The sequence below is a fragment of the Delphinapterus leucas genome, chromosome 8, assembly GCF_059928025.1.
Source record: "Delphinapterus leucas isolate spDelLeu-1000000601 "Yukka" chromosome 8, BTC_Dleu_Yukka2, whole genome shotgun sequence".
Classification (NCBI taxonomy): domain Eukaryota; kingdom Metazoa; phylum Chordata; class Mammalia; order Artiodactyla; family Monodontidae; genus Delphinapterus; species Delphinapterus leucas.
In genome coordinates this window covers 99,107,214-99,123,900 of record NC_143136.1, presented here as the reverse complement: position 1 = coordinate 99,123,900, position 16,687 = coordinate 99,107,214, and the positions used below count along the sequence as shown (strand labels likewise).

Genomic DNA, 16,687 nt, shown 5'->3' with positions numbered 1-16,687 from the left:
CAAGGAAAATATTTACCAGTGAGAGAACTTTCCATGAGTGATCTATTGAATGGCAGAATGTTTTTTTTTTTCCTACACGGCAGAATTTCAAAACTGCTATACAACAGCTGGGTATCTGTGTCTACTGGGTTGTGGAAGGAGGGGACAGAGAAAATTGCTTGTCATCTTGGTTCTTTGCTCTTTTTAGGCTTAAAATAGACCAACTTCAGCTGCATAAGTGCTAGATAAGAGCTAGACTCAGGGAGAGCTGTGTTGCAATTTTATTTTAGATATAGTAAACTAAAAAAGAGTGTGGAAAGAAGGGTGACAGACAGAATGAAAGGCCAGATAAGGGAAAAGAAACTGACGCTGCAGAGAGCTGCATCACACTATATTCTTAAGGAAAATGAATTGTCAGCGCTTCTGATTTTGTTCTTTAGGAGAGAACTCATTTCACAATAGAACATGAGTTTGACATGAGTAGAGTGAAACAATATTTGTCTTGTCTTAACCTGAAAGTTATAAAAATTTATATTCAGCGATGACTTAGTTATAACATAAGTACATCTAAAAGCTAATGAAATCTATCCTGTTTCAAGCAATATATATCAATACATGCAGATACATACATTGGTCAAGGGCTTCTTGGCCAATTCCTTCTATTTCTCATTTTATTATCCATAGACTTCCCTCTCATGGAAGGATCGTCCTACATGCAGATTGCTGGAATGAGTTTTTTCATATATATACTACATCATATAAGAAATAACATTCTTTTTTTTCTGTCAGAGAACAGTTTCTTGTTCACATCCCCATTTCTTCCATTAGGAATATTATAATATAATATAATCTGCAAATTTCTGATCCCTGGTTTGTTTACATATAATTTTTGGCTGAATTAATTTCCACGGAGTTACAACTAGGGAAGCGTTTGATACGGACAAGTTTATTTATGCCTCTAACCAGACCCCGTGGTCTACCTGATAATACATAGAAAGTTAGGATTATCAAACAAATTCTCAAGTTGTGTTATCCTCCATCACCTGTGTTCATATACTTGCATTTATAGATCTTTCCCATGTTAAAATTTTTAGAAAATATTGCCTGTATTAATGACCTGAACCTTATAGAGACGTGAGAGTGTTATCATGAAAAGGGTATAGATGATACGTTGGTAAAACCAAAATGAGTTGAGCCCAGGCCCAGTGGCTTTGACACTTGCCTTCCCTTCCCTATGCCTAAGTTTGCTTTGGTGTGGAAGATGATAATAATAGTGTCTACCTAGTAGAGTTATGATAACTATTAAATAAAATATATATATATAAATTGCTTAGCAAAGTGTCCAGTTTGTAGTTTGTTAAATATTATTAACCCAATGTTCTGGTCAATGCTATGGGACTTGACTGTTTCATCTTCCATTCCTCTCAAGGAAGCTGAGCTCCCAAACCTGGCCATCCCTAGGCAACTCTGCAGTGATAAGTCCTGAGCTTTTATATTATAAAAATCAAGTTTTTCTTATTTGGCTCAGTCCAAAGGATGAAAAATTCAGTTGCAGTAAAAGTGTTCTACTTTTCACAGTGCGTGGGTCTTTCAGTTAACTTAGAATGAATGAATATGTATGTATTTCTGGTTTTTTCTGTGTAATTGATTTCTTTCTACACATAGTCACATGTGATTATGCATCTGAGTGTAATTTGTGTGTCTCTGTATGTGTAAATTCTTTCTTTTGCTTCCACAGATATATACTTCTGGAACCACTAAAACAAGAGAATGTTACCCTCGTATACCTTTCTGATTTATAGAACTTATGACATAGATATTAGGTTTTTTTTTTTGAGGCATTATGTTTTTTCAATAGTTTTCTTTATATTCAAGAAGCTGCTCAGACAATAAATTTAATGTTTTTTCTTGATCAAAATTTGATCTCAAATTTGGGAGGGTATTTTGTGTTAATAAAACTACATCTTTTTTCATCCTTACCCTACTGCTCTTCTCACTTCTCTTCTTTTCCTCCTTCGATTTTTAGTAGAATAGCTTTCCATATATCAGGGTCAATTTCTGTCTGCTAAAGGCATTCTTCCTTGTCTGGAAGGACATTCAATTCTATTTTGCTCTTTGATTTCTCTTGAATAGAAGCTAGAGATTGTTCCTTAGCATGATATAAAAACTGCATAAAACTATCATTAGAGCAATGAAAAAAAACAGAATTCAGTTATTTATATTGATATAGGAAGCCAAAGAATGAAGAGCTTATCGGAACACAGGTTGAAATGTTAAACAGCACGGATATTAATGAGCCAACTACAAAACCCCAAAATGGACTGTTAGTATTATCCACACAAATTAACCTCGGGATAAACATCTTAGACAGCACATAAAATTATCAGAGGAGAACCAATAGAAAAGGGCCTCAGGGATGTCTTGTAGACAGAAATTGTGCAATAAAATGGAAGTTCCAATCTCCTAATCATCCCTACCGTCGAAGTCTTACTACGTGAATTCTTATTTGTTGGCCAATTTCCATTTGGGATAATTTCTAACAGAGTGGTTGAGGAGGTCGAAAGAGAAAGGGGTTTGTTGATCTTTATTTTCAGTTGCTGGGGATGGTTGTGTAATCACTGAGCTAGAGAGTGCTTCATCCACCCCCCTGGTCTTTGAGGCACTGACACCTAAATCACTCACAGTGAAAAGACAGTTTAGCACATTGTATAAACAGATCAAGAACAGGAGCCTCTACCTCATTCTTTATGTGAATATAATTGTTATGTAAATCTTTTATGCAAAAGGTCTGCTTTAGATATTATAATGGAAAATATTCTACATGCTGGCTTAAGGAATATGGGTATATTCCAAAAGAAATAGAAGTATGTGTATATTAAAATAAGAAGCTGATGGCAATCTTCACAACAATCTCATATTTCTTCATTTTCCATTTTGTGTGTGTGTGTGTGTGTGCTGCACGGCTTGTGGGATCTTAGTGCCCGAACCATGGGTTGAACCCTGGGCCAAGGCAGTGAAAGTGCCACGCTCTAACCACTAGAGCCCCAGAGAACTCCCTTCATTTTCTAAAATAGAATACAATTCAGCATGAGAATGTTGTGAGTGTAACATTGAGGCATACAATACATAGGATGTATATCATGGATTGCAATGGATTTATAATATAGGGATGGATACTAATTATATACAAACTTTGAACTTTCATTTTATCGTAGACAGGGCATCATTCACCTTCAATAATACATGGTGGTTATACAATACATTTTCCCTAACTAGAATCCTTTAGCTGGATTCTAAATGTCAATTTATCAACTGAAAAATGTGGCTACATAAACACAGGTAATTTTAATCTTAGCTTACATTGCTGTGTCAGTTAAACAGAAATAATAATAACTGTAGTGCTAACTACGAATAAGTAACATAATGTCACTGATGCACTCCTTCAGCTTGGGGCTTTGCTGGATTACCAAAGGAGAAAACACCATGTTTAGTATCCTTAGTTTAACCTTTCAAAGACATGTCAAATTAGTAACATAGTTAATGTTTTCTTCTATCATAGATTTCAGAAAAAAATAAATAATTAAAACAGAAGAAAAGAATGATCTAATATAGTTATAGCCTTACATTTATGACTTAATATGTGGCCATCCAAATCAAAAAAAAAAACAAAAAAAAAACAGAGTTAGGAAGCATTTCTTATGAAAAGCACTCAGAAGCATATCTTTAAATATAGAATATACTTGTATGTTTCAAAAAGGTAATCAATTGACATTTTTCATATGAAACCATATCACATCATTCACGTCATTCATAGGAAACCATTAATATCTGAGACCTGTATTAAGAGAGGAAAAGAGCTAAAATGGTATAAATATGTAAGTCATAGAAGTGACTATATATTTTTATACTAGTATATGTACATAAATCTATCAATTTAAAAGAATAGTCAGGAGAATATTATGTTTTACATATTACATACACATTTTTGTAAATTTAGAATTTTTTTCCCTGTGACATTTTCTTAATACATCAACTTCGAGTGTGTACAGTTTTAAACAGTACTAAGAAATTAATACTGACATTAAGAGGCATTATCTATAAACTGTGAAAGAACAAGCTCTAATCTGTTCAAGAATAATATAAAAAGTAATGATCACCTTCCCTCCTTCCATTACCAAGATTAAATGCCACTGTCTTTTCTCTTCATCATTTCCTGGGTATTACAGTGTGAGTACATTTTACATTCACTTAAATGAGCAACATGAACAAGAATGAGAAAAGTCAGAAACTTAAAATTTAAAGTTTGACCCCCCTTATATGGCAAAGCAGTGATGACTCATTGAGACAAGTACTAGCGATCTCTCTTGTCCATTTACATCTAGCAAATGCGTTATCTTTGTAAGAAACTGAGAGTGAAATGGGTATGTATTTGGCATGAACAAGTGGATAATCAAATATTGTTATAGAAATTTTGGAATATGTGTGTCTTTACTCTTGGGAAACAAAACAAACTTACTTCTAACAATCTGATCTGTTCAAAAGTCTATGAATCCACATAGTAAGTGAAGAGAGTAAAGACTTCCCATAAAGTGAACCCTCTGATTAGAATTTGGAATTTTATGAAATAGTGTGGATTGAGAATTTGATCTTTCATGTGGACTATCTAGGAACTTATCACGATTTTTTAAATTAATTTTTTATTGGAGTATAGTTGCTTTGCAATGTTGTGTTAGTTTCTGCTGTACAGCAAAGTGAATCAGCTATACGTATACGTATATCCCCTCTTTTTTGGATTTCCTTCCCATTTAAGTCACCACAGAGCATTGAGTAGAATTCCCTGTGCTATACAGTAGGTTCTCATTAGTTACCTATTTTATACATAGTAGTGTATACATGTCAATCCCAATCCCACAATTCGTCCTTTATAATCTTTATTTTACACCAAAGCATTAACACAGTACAGGTGGAAAATGTTACATTCTAGAGATTATCACAAACTGTTAAGTGGGAAGAACGAAAGGTTATATGAATTTGGTTTTAGAGAAGTCGCTATTGATTCTGGACAGCATTTTTGATAATCTTCCAATAATAATTATCATGCAATGCGATATGTAAGTAGAGTATTGCGTAATAGAAACAGCAGAGCTTTTTGATCTGAAAAATAAATTGAAAACACCTTTGAGTTCAAACACTAATTTTGTCCTGCCCATGATCTTGGAGTTAATATCCATGCCATATTTTAGTCATAGTTTCCTTGTGTTAAACTGAGGAAAGTGATATTTACCTCATTTGGTCTCTGTAAGAATTAAAGATGGCATTTATATATCCTTAGCATGATGCGCCTTGTACAATAAACACTCAATAAATGGTAGCTATTATCAAATCCTATTATTTTAAGAAGATAATCTCAATAATCAAATGTAAAAGAGAAATAGTAAAAAGATAGCATGAAAACCAATCATTATTTAGCTTTATCCAGAAAGATTTTAAGAGAAATGAGAAACTCACCTCATGTTTTTCTGAGAGGAAAACTAAACTGCAGAAAAACTGACTCATCCTAAAGGCTGATTTAACACATTATAAACTCTCATGATTTATTTCTCTTTTTCTCTACTTTGATTTAACTCATTCCTGATGACTAACTCAGGGTTGATTGATTTCTTTGTTTATTCATTCATGTATTCCTTCATTCATATATTCACTCATTCATACATTCATTTATTCATTCATTCTATGAATATTTTATGAACATAAATGATGCTCTAAGCACTGTGTTAAGGTAAAACAATACAAAAAGGGTTGTTATCAGCAATGAGTTTATAGTTTAAAAGAAGAGACAGGAAAGCAAATATTGTATGTAATCTGGTGTGGTTTCATGTAATAACAGAGGTATGTATAGAATTATGTAAAAATACATCTCAAAGTCTTAATACAAACTAAAGGTACTGGGAGACTGTGGAAAAAGACACAGAGAAATGATTGAGAAGCTGGTATTTCTTTTTTTTTTTTTTTTTTTTGCGGTACGAGGGCCTCTCACTGTTGTGGCCTCTCCCGTTGCGGAGCACAGGCTCCGGACGCGCAGGCTCAGCGGCCATGGCTCACGGGCCCAGCCGCTCTGCGGCATGTGGGATCTTCCCGGACCGGGGCACGAACCCGTGTCCCCTGCATCGGCAGGCGGACTCTCAACCACTGCGCCACCAGGGAAGACCCTGGTATTTCATTTTTAAAACAGTTTTTAAAAATATCTAGAGCACTAAATGTCTCTTTAGAGGGTAGGTGGAGCCAGATGAAGATGGAGAGATATGTGGAAAACAGATGAAGACTTTTGTATGTTGTGTTAGAAAATGTGAACTTTTAATCAATTGTTGAATAATAATGAGAGAATTTTTCCCAGGAGAGCCACATTTTCAGATATGGATCTCACAAAGTTCACTCTAGCAGCAGAGTGGAAAAGAAACTGAAAGAGAGAGGATATAGCAATACATTACAGAAAAGGAAGCGTAGGTAGAGAGCAGGGTGACAGATTAGAATTGACTCGTCCAGTTATGCTCTATGCCTGGTGTGGGACTTGAAGAAGAGTGTGGGCTCTTGGAGGACTCCATTGGTTCAAAGGTCAAGACAAGACACTATGGTCCCAAGAACCTAATGTTATTCAACATTTTAAATAATATCCATATTGTTTTTTGAAAGGAAAATGTGTGTATGAAAAAAGTAGTGATGTTAACTTGACTGCTGGAGATGAGTAGCTGGATAATTTCGCTCACTATGAATGTACCAATTATACCCTGCTTTTTAACAGAATAACTATACAAAAAGAGCTGGCAAACAGCTTACTTCCATTAAGATGACCAAGTCCTAGGACTCTGATATGAATAACATTGACTAAATGATGAAAATATCTAGATAAAAATGAATAATGCTCTCCAGTTAAAATGGCTTAGTGGGAAACAGTAGTAATAACCATATTCATCTGATTTCTGGCCATTGTCAATCTCTTCACTCAACACAAATTTGTGAAGCAACTCTGCAAAAACTAGTTGCTGTGAGGAAGACATAAATGAATAAGGCATTTTTTAATACATGGAATACATTACTATATTAAAATAAAGATTTTTAACATTTCTATTTTCTTAAGATGCTGAAATATTCATAAGCCATTCTATAAATTGTTTCTCTAAATACTCACTTCTAGACCGTGGATTTTTCCTTCAGAAACATTGGTGCAAAATCTAGTGGGAGTCACAACTTCCCTAAATAGTACATAAAAACATCCTACCAAATTAGGGTAAAGTGGGAAAAGTAACAATATGATCAATATGATTCAAGATATATGGAAACACTTTGAACAGAAGGCTGTCACTATAGGAGGAGGCATAGATTGGAGATTATTATAGGATATAGATGGGCTGATGAAGAGGGTGAAAGAAAGCTTCAGGAAGATAAGACTTGACGGATAATCAAGAATTCATTAGGGGGGCTTCCCTGGTGGCGCAGTGGTTGAGAGTCCACCTGCCGATGCAGGGGACACGGGTTCATGCCCCGGTCCGGGAAGGTCTCACATGCCGCAGAGCGGCTGGGCCCGTGAGCCATGGCCGCTGAGCCTGCGCGTCTGGAGCCTGTGCTCCACAACGGGAGAGGCCACAACAGTGAGAGGCCCGCATACAGCAAAAAAAAAAAAAAAAAAAAAAATGAAAAAAAAGAATTCATTAGGATTTCAAGGAAGATGAATTCAGCAAGATGAGACTAAGTCATAAGGGCATGATAAAGGATGTTGCATTCTGGAAATGAATGTAATGTGTTGAACAGTCACTGCCTCTCTGCGTTACACCTTTGCCGAGGGTGGCATGGATAAGTTGAACATGAAAGGGTATGAAATGGGAAGACATGATGATTCCTTGGTACTGAATTAAACTCAGCTTGATATGCTTGTCTTCAGGAACACAGTGAACAGAGAAAACACCTTTCATCTCTAATAACAGTATATCTGTTTAGATTGTTTCCTATCAGGCTCTAGGCCTTTAGATTTATATTAATTTATCAAATAAGCATCTATAACTGTAGGCTCTCTCTCAAGTAATCTTCAGTCTTGCACTATTAAAAGAATTACAGATTAGTTAGTAAGTTTTCATAAGGTTCCACTATGGGTGCTAGGTATTGCGGAGATAACACAAATCTAAAAAAATGATTACAGATTTCAAGATGCCATTTCAGCCATTAGCACAGCTTCTTGCACATAAAAGCAACATGGTAAATTTGTATTGTACTAAGTTACACATATAGGAGTAGAAAATGAGAATAACATAAGAAACAATAATTCAAGGAGATACATGCTGAAATGGATATAGATGGATATAGTATATATAGTATAGACTAGATGCATATAGAATAGGTATGAACGTGAATATAGACTACTGGGGTCTTAAGTACTCAATATAACGTTAAGGAGAAAGACTGGAGAAAGGACAATAGGAGTAAAAAAAGAAAAAGGGGTCATGACCCCACAGAAGCTACTGTAAGTTGAGGCCACTGAGAAACAGTTGTAGTGGCAATGCTTCTTAGATTTTCTATTACAGTAAAATATTTGGTTGCCATTGATTCACTTGTACTTTCAATATCATGAAATTAGGTTTGAGTTTCAGAAAACTCAGAGAGGTCCTCAAAGGACCATTTCTTCTGAGGTTCCATAATGAAAATTTAGCAGAAAGATGATTCCTGATAGCCAGAGGCTACTTTCCTCAAGGCCAATCTTCCTTCAACTCAGATTGCTGCAGCCAGTCTCCAACTTATGCATTCACTATAGAATTTCCTGGACGCGAACCCATCTCTATAGATGAAGAAGTGACTCAGCCTGTCAGGTACTAGATGCACTGCACAGAATAGCAATAAAGTAGTGACAACAAAATCACTAAATCATCTCTTAGCCTCATTTAAATATTAGTTTATTTACTATTCTTCACTGTCAAATTGTCCATTTAGGGAAAAAAAGACAATTATTATTATTTTCTTTTTTCGAGTGTGGAGTCCACTTGTAACTGAACACAGTACTTAATCTTAAGGAAAAAAATACCCTTAAATTGTAAACCTTCTAAAAAACAGGTAAAAGACACTTTACACTTAAGCCATTCTGACCTATATGGGTTTCCAAGCATAAATATTTTAGGAATGATCGTGTAGCTTAAAGTAATCGATCATTTTATAAATATAGAATCAAAAAAGAAAAAAATCCTGTTTGGCTTTGTAAGTCATATTCTGTGAAACTTCCGAGAATTTACCTCTAAAAATCAAGGAGTTTGGATAAATTAAATTAATATTTAGTATAATCAGCATATAAAAACAAATGAAAACTAATGAATTAATACTCACTTTTATTCTTCTTTTCAACAAAAAAGTGGCAAATTAAACTCTATAGGCCTAACTATATTATTTTATCTGCTTTAGTAATGTCTATTAAATAATTTTATGGATGCTAAAATATATTATTAAATGTTTCTATTGATACTTTTAAATATTCAAATGACTACTACTTCTAATAATAACTATGTTTATGGTTACAATTTATTAAACACCAACTGCAAATGTTTATGCTCTTCTAGACACTATGGTGACATGTTTATATATATCAGTCCATGTTTTTGTCTTCAATTTATTTATAAGGAAACTGAAGCTTAGAAAAATTAAGCAACGTACTGGTAAATCTTTGAGCTGATATTTTAACCCAGGCCTACCTGACTCCTAAGCCAGTACCTTTACTCTACTCTCCCGCCTCTAAAAAACACTTGACTATTCCTTTCTAATAAGAGAGTTGAGTCTTGTGTAATTCCTTATATTCTTCTTATGAACTAAAAATCACCCAGGCCAAAGCACAAATCTGATGGCAGGACAAGCCAGTTGGCTTCTCTGACTCAAGGCTACAGAGAGAATTTGAACTCTTGTCTACTTTTTCCCCCAAAGTCTGACACACTCTGGAGCCAGTGGATATGTGAATGGGAAGAACTGTCTACGCATCCAACTGCATATGTAAGTCATGCTTCAAGGAAGGATACTTTGTAGAGTTCCTTTCCCTGAGAAGCCTCATTTCTCAGTGAATAAAAAGAACAATCCCTTTTCCCAAAAGGAGATATGACTGAGACAGAACACGAGGTTGAGAATTTCTTTTTCAGTTTTTTCTCATTTTAGTGCCTGAGATTATTTCCCCAATAAATCACACATACAGTTCAAATAGGAATTGAATACTCAGTCACAAAACTGAATGAAATAATGCCATGTGCAACAACATGGATGGACCTAAAGATTATCATACTAAGTGAAGTCAGACAGAGAAAGACAAATATCATACCCTATCACTTATACATGGAATCTTAAAAAATGATAAAAATGAACTTACTTACAAAACAGAAATAGACTCACAGACATAGAAAACAAACTTATGGTTACCAAAGGGGAAATGGGGGAGGACGGATAAATTAGGAGTTTGGGATAAACATATATACACTATGTATAAAATATATATATATATATATATATATATATATATATATATATAATAGATTAAGTATATTTATAATAGATTAACTGAATCACTTTGCTGTATACCTGAAACATTGTAAATCAATTAAAATTTATTATACTTCGATTAAAAAAAAAGCACTAAAGACAACTAAGTGAAAGAGAAGATACTGGAGAAGGAGTTAAGATAAGAAAAGAGCAAATAAGAACTTCCTCAGGAAGATACCAAGAAATTTCAGGGCCTCTGGCTATTAGGGACAAAGGAGAAAGGTCCTGGCATAAGAAACAAAGATAGCTCAAGGTATTAGATGTAGGAATAAACACTGGAGTGAGTGAAAATATTAAGTATTGTATTTTCTGTATTATTTGGCTTATTAAAATGAAATGACAAATTGCTTCTATTTATCAAAAGATCTAAATCAATGCAATCTATATAAAAATGAATGAATTATAATCACAATAATTCTAAGACTCACATGTGCTAGGCATTTTATATGTTATTTCATTTAATCTAAAAAGCAGCCTTAAAACATAGGCTGGATTATAATGCTCATTTTATATTTGGAAAAGCTGAACCTTACAAGAGGTTATGTAACTTGTTCAAGGACACACTGTTAGTAAATGACAAAATTGGAATTTGAAGCCAGGCAGTTGGATTCTGCAGACTGAATACTTACTGTCCACATTCAATAGTCATAACAAGTAATGTTACTTTCTATTCTACTCTTCCAAAAAGGGTCTGAACAATTGTAGACAATTTTAAGCACTGTCATAGCAATATGTTGGCTGGGTTCTTAGTAAGGAAAATAACTAATAACTCTCAGGAATACAATTCTACATCAATATCAAGTTAGTTAACCAATAGATGTTAGAGGCCTCTGTGCCCAGTGGTATATAGTCACAATATAATCTCACAGAAAGTATGAATGAATTCAATTCCAAAGTCAATTCCAAGTTGGAAAAACCTAAGAGTCAGGTTTTTCTGAGGACAGGAGTGGTCTCCTGCTGACCTTAAATCCAGGAAGGAAAACTGGTAAGAGTAATATAAATATAACAAATTGTTTCAACAATGGAAATAAATGTTTCCTCAATGCTGCATCAAGAACTAATAGAAAACATAAGGCTTACCTGTGAAAACATGGATGTACTTTGAAAACATCATGCTAAGTGAAACAACCAGTCACAGAAGGGCAAATATTGCATGATTGCACTTACATGAAGCATCTAAAATAGTCAGATTCATAGAAGCAGAGAGTAGAATGGTGGTTGCCAGGGGCTGGAGGGAGGAGGGATGGGGAGTTGCTTTTCAAAGGGTATAAAGTTTCAGTCATGCAAGATGAATAAGTTCTAGAGATCTGCTAGACAGCACTGTGCGTGTAGTTAACAACACTGTACTGTATTCCTAAAATTTTGTCCAGTGGGTAGATCTCATGTTAAGTGCTCTCACCACAATTAAAAAAAAATGGCTTTTACAAATCTAGTATAACTTTGATATGACAAATATATCACAAAGAAAAAAAGAAAGAAAACAAAGGGAGCATAGTGCTTGAGTAATTGCTAAGCAGACATCCATAAACCAAACTATATGTGTCATTATTCCCAGGAGTAACATTGAGTGCAATTTGGGATGCAAGAAGCACAAGCAATTACACACCCTTCTATATTATTTAGTGGTGGTGTCCTTGAGGAACTCATACAACTGACAGCTGTCCCAGTTATCTACACATATAGGACTTCTTCTGTTGTTTTTTAATCAGAATACTGCCATGTGAGACATAAGAAAAATTCTAAACTCTTTAGGTTCCTTTATTTCAAAAACAAATAAGATACTTACATTATTAACAGAAGAGCATACTGGTTTCGGTCCGTAAAATCTTTGGGAAAGGACAACTGTAAAGGAAGTTCTTTTAAAGAAAGAGCAAAATATTAAAGATGGAGAGTCATTTATATGTAAAACTATAAGGTGCAGAGAAAGTTTTTTTTTTTGAATAACAGCATGCACAAAACTTTACCATAGTCATCAATATGAAGCGTTTTAATTTCTGACTTTACTCTCTTCTTCTTCAGGATAGCTTCCTTCAGCATAGAATTGCTTTCCAATATAAAATATTCTGTAAGTCAAAAAGGATAGTGTAAATAATCTCTATGTGTTGATTAAGAAACAGTGTAACACAAATAATTATCCATCATTACCATTTGACAGGCACTGTGCTAGTCACCGATTATTCTCTCATAAATTCTCTTCTGGATTATTACAAGTTTTCTAACTGAGCTTCTTTATTCCAGTGAAATTGTCTCCAGTTGCCCCTTATACTTGGAATTAGCATTTACATTTTCAAAATGTAAATCTGATCATGTTAATGTTATGCTTAAGAATATATTTTAAATAATACAAAATTATGTAGCACCCAATGATTTAAAATTCACAATGCCTGAATTCTAATACAAAGTTACCAAGCATGCAAAAAATCAGGAAAATATCACCCATGATGAGTACAAATTTTATTCAATAGAAAGAACCCAGAAATGACACAGATGCATATAATAGATAATGACATTAAAACAGAGATTATAATTACATTCCATGTGTTAAGTTTTAAAAAAGCCTGAGGATATTAAGGAGAAAGATGAAAGACATTTTAAAAACAAACAAGTTAAAATTCTAAAAATAAGAACTGAAAAATTTGAGATACATGAAAACTATATAATCTAAGATGAAAAAATACTGGATAGGATTAACAACATATTAGATACTGCAGAAGAAAAGATTAATGAATTCAACAATATAGCAATAGAAAATATTAAAATGGTTTTTTTCATAAAAACCAAAAAAAAAAGAGAGAGAGAAAACTGGCATAACATGAAGGGAGAGAAACATCAGTAAATTGCTGGAATTTTGACTGCTATATTAAAAATATAGATTTATTGGGGATTTTTATATACTAAAAATAGTGAACTTTCTAATCCATAAATAGGTATGCATGTATATATCCATTTGAGTCTTTAATTTCTTCCAGAAATGTTTGCTTTCATTTTAGCAGACTGACACATTTCTATTAGATGTATATAGTATATAGTATACTATAGTATATAGTACATAGTTTCAGATGTTACTTTAAGTCGTTATTTTTAACTATTTTAAAATTTTGCCTTGCCTTATAGTATATAAAATAGTTGATTTTTGTATATTAACCTATACTTGTAATAACCCTGATAAATTCACTCATTATTTCTAATAGTATTATGAGTGTGTGTGGATTCCATTTTTTTTGTTTGTTTATTTGGTTCTGTTTTATTTATATCTTCTGCAAATAAAGGCAATTTTTTTTACCTATATTTCTTTTTCTTGCCTCATTTCACTAAGTCCTCTAATACAATGTTGCAAAGAGGTGGTGAGAGCAGACATTTTTACTTTTTCCCAGTTTTGGGGGAAATGTATTGTCTTCAACATCAAGTATGATGTCAGTTGTAGTATTTTTGTACATACCATTCATCAAGTTAAATCATTTATTTTTCTTCTGGCCCAGTTATTATTACTACTTTATTATTATTGTTGTTTTTCATTTTTAATCAAATATTTTTTCTAAATCCTTTGAGTTGTTGACAGTATAACATTGTAAGTTGCATTGATTAATTATTGAATATCATAGCAATCATAGATTCCTCAGGTAAACCCCATATAGTCATAATATATTACCCTTTTATAAATTGCTGGATTTTTCTTGCTACCATTTAGTTAAGGAATTTTGCATCAATATTCATGTGAAAAATTGATTTTTTTTGTCCTTGTTATGTCTATGTTGAATTTGGAATCTGGTTGATGCTGGCCTTATATTTTCTGAGAGTATATGTGAACTTGGTATTAATATATTAAATGTTGAACAGAATGTACCAGTGAAGCTACTGGAACTGGAATTTACTTTGTGGGAAGAGTATTAACTGTGAATTAAAACTTTTAGTAGATAATGGGATATTTACATATTGTATATCTTCCTGTTTGAATGTTTAGCAACTTTTCTTTTAAGAAATTTACCCATTTTATCTAAGATGTCAAATTTACTGCCCTAAAATTACTTATAATATTCCATTACTGGCATTACAATGTTTGTAGAACCTGTTATTAACATCATCTATTTCATTAATGAAAATGACAGTGTACTTTTTCTTTTAAGGCTCTATCTAGAACTTTATCAATTTTATTTATGTTTTCTAAGAAAATATTTTTAGTTTTTAATATGCTTTTCTCTACTGCCAGTCCATTTTCTATATCATTTATTTCTATTCTTATCTTTATAATTGCCTTCCTTCAATTTACTTTGGATTAATTTGCTCTTTTTTTTCTAGTTTCTTAAGGTGGAATCTTAGATGATTGATTTTAAAGATTTCCTTTTTTATAAAGTAAGAATTTAGAGACATAAACTTATTTCTAATCACAATGTTAGGTATCCCTAAATTTAGATTAGTTGTGTTTTCATTTTCATTTGGCTCAAAATATTTTCCAATTATTTTCCTAAATTCTTCTTTGATCTTTGTGTTATTTAAACATGCACGTCTGATGGCAACACCTTCTTGTTTCTTTTTTCTTGATTCTTTATTTTGGATTTACTTTTGAAGGATATTTTCTAAGTTTGTTATTCTATGTTGATAGTTTTGTATTGTTTTGCTTCTCATCAGTATTCTAAAGATTTTTCTCCATTGCTTTTTTCTGATGAGAAGCCTGCAGTCACTCTTGGCTCTCTTACTATGTATGTAATATGTGGAAGTAAATGTCTTTTTATTTTTGTATCCTGCTTGAGGGTTGTTGAGCAACTTTATATTTTTCATCAGATTTGGATTTGGCCATTATTTCATCAAATATTTTTTCCATTTCAACTTTAATTTAAAATATTATAGATATGGATATTGACCTAAACTATCTTAGGGTCTGTTCATTTCTTTCATTAGCTTTCTCTGCATCTGGAAGTGTCTATAGATAATGTTTCAAGTTCACTAATATTTCTTCTGCAGTGTCTAATTTGCTTTTAGTATTTTTCAGAGAAGTTTTAATTTCACATATTTTAAGTTCTTAAAATATATTCTATTTATCACTACATTCATTTGTTCTTGATATATTTTAGCATATTTATAATAGCCAATTTATTGTATTTGTCAGTGGATTCCATAATTTCCATCATATCTGAATCTGTCTCAATTCACTGGCTTTCTTTTCCTAGTTATGAGTCATATTTTCTAGCTTCTATATGTAGCCAGTAATGTTTTATTGGATTCTAACCACTGTGATGTTTACATTGTTGAGTTCTGGACATCGTTCTGTCCTTTTATTAATTGTTGGACTGTGTTATAGCAGATGTTTAAGCTATTTGCGGGTCAGCTGTTTTTTTTTTTTTTTTTCGGTACGCGTGCCTCTCACTGTTGTGGCCTCTCCCGTTGCGGAGCACAGGCTCCGGACGCACAGGCTCAGCGGCCATGGCTCACGGGCCCAGCCGCTCCACGGCATGTGGGATATTCCCGGACAGGGGCACGAACCCGCGTCCCCTGCATCAGCAGGCGGACTCTCAACCACTGCGCCACCAGCGAAGCCCCAGCTTAATTATTTGAAAGCTTTAAAAAATATTTTATTTAGTGTGAGTGTGAATGATCTTTGCTCTATGATTTGTTAAGCTCTAATACTAAGGCATGACTCTTCTGGGATCTCTTCTAAACATTCCAGTGTTCTGACTGTTTGGAACTTTAATATATTCCAGCACTGTGTGAGCTCTGGCTTTTCCCAGGCTCAGAGTATCTTCCTATGTATGCTCAGCTAGGTATTTTCAGCAACACATGCAAGATGATCCCTTGTAACCCTATGCAGATTCCTGGTGTCCTCTCTCTCTGTCTCTTCTTGTGCTCCAGTGTTGTCCACTTTCCCAACATTCCAGAATCTTCAACCCTTCTGAACGCCAATTTCTGTCTCAACTGTGACTCTGAGATACCCTTATACACTTATTTAATTGTTCCTCTTTACCCTAGAATTCAAAAAATAATTCTAGCCAGAGAGCCAGGACAATTACAACATTCACCTGACTTTTTTCCCTTCTTTCAGGGATCAGAGGCCTATCGTGACTCTTGTCCCATGCTTGAAAAGTGTTGTTTCATGTATTTTATCCAGTTACTTTTGAAAAAAAAATTCTTTTATTTTCTGTTTCACTTTTCTTTTCTTTCT

The 16,687-nt window shown here is 33.6% G+C and overlaps 1 protein-coding gene across 1 annotated transcript in view; it reads right to left on the bottom strand.

Annotated features, from left to right (window-relative positions):
- The window catches only part of DPP10 (dipeptidyl peptidase like 10), a 119,956-nt gene that overhangs the window by 31,470 nt on the left and 71,799 nt on the right, over positions 1–16,687 (bottom strand). The window contains exons 10-11 of the mRNA XM_022590656.3: positions 12,498–12,596; positions 12,320–12,389 (exon numbers count right to left, since the gene is read on the bottom strand). Of these exons, the coding sequence (XP_022446364.3) occupies positions 12,320–12,389; positions 12,498–12,596 (169 nt within the window). The remainder of the gene's footprint in view (positions 1–12,319; positions 12,390–12,497; positions 12,597–16,687) is intronic.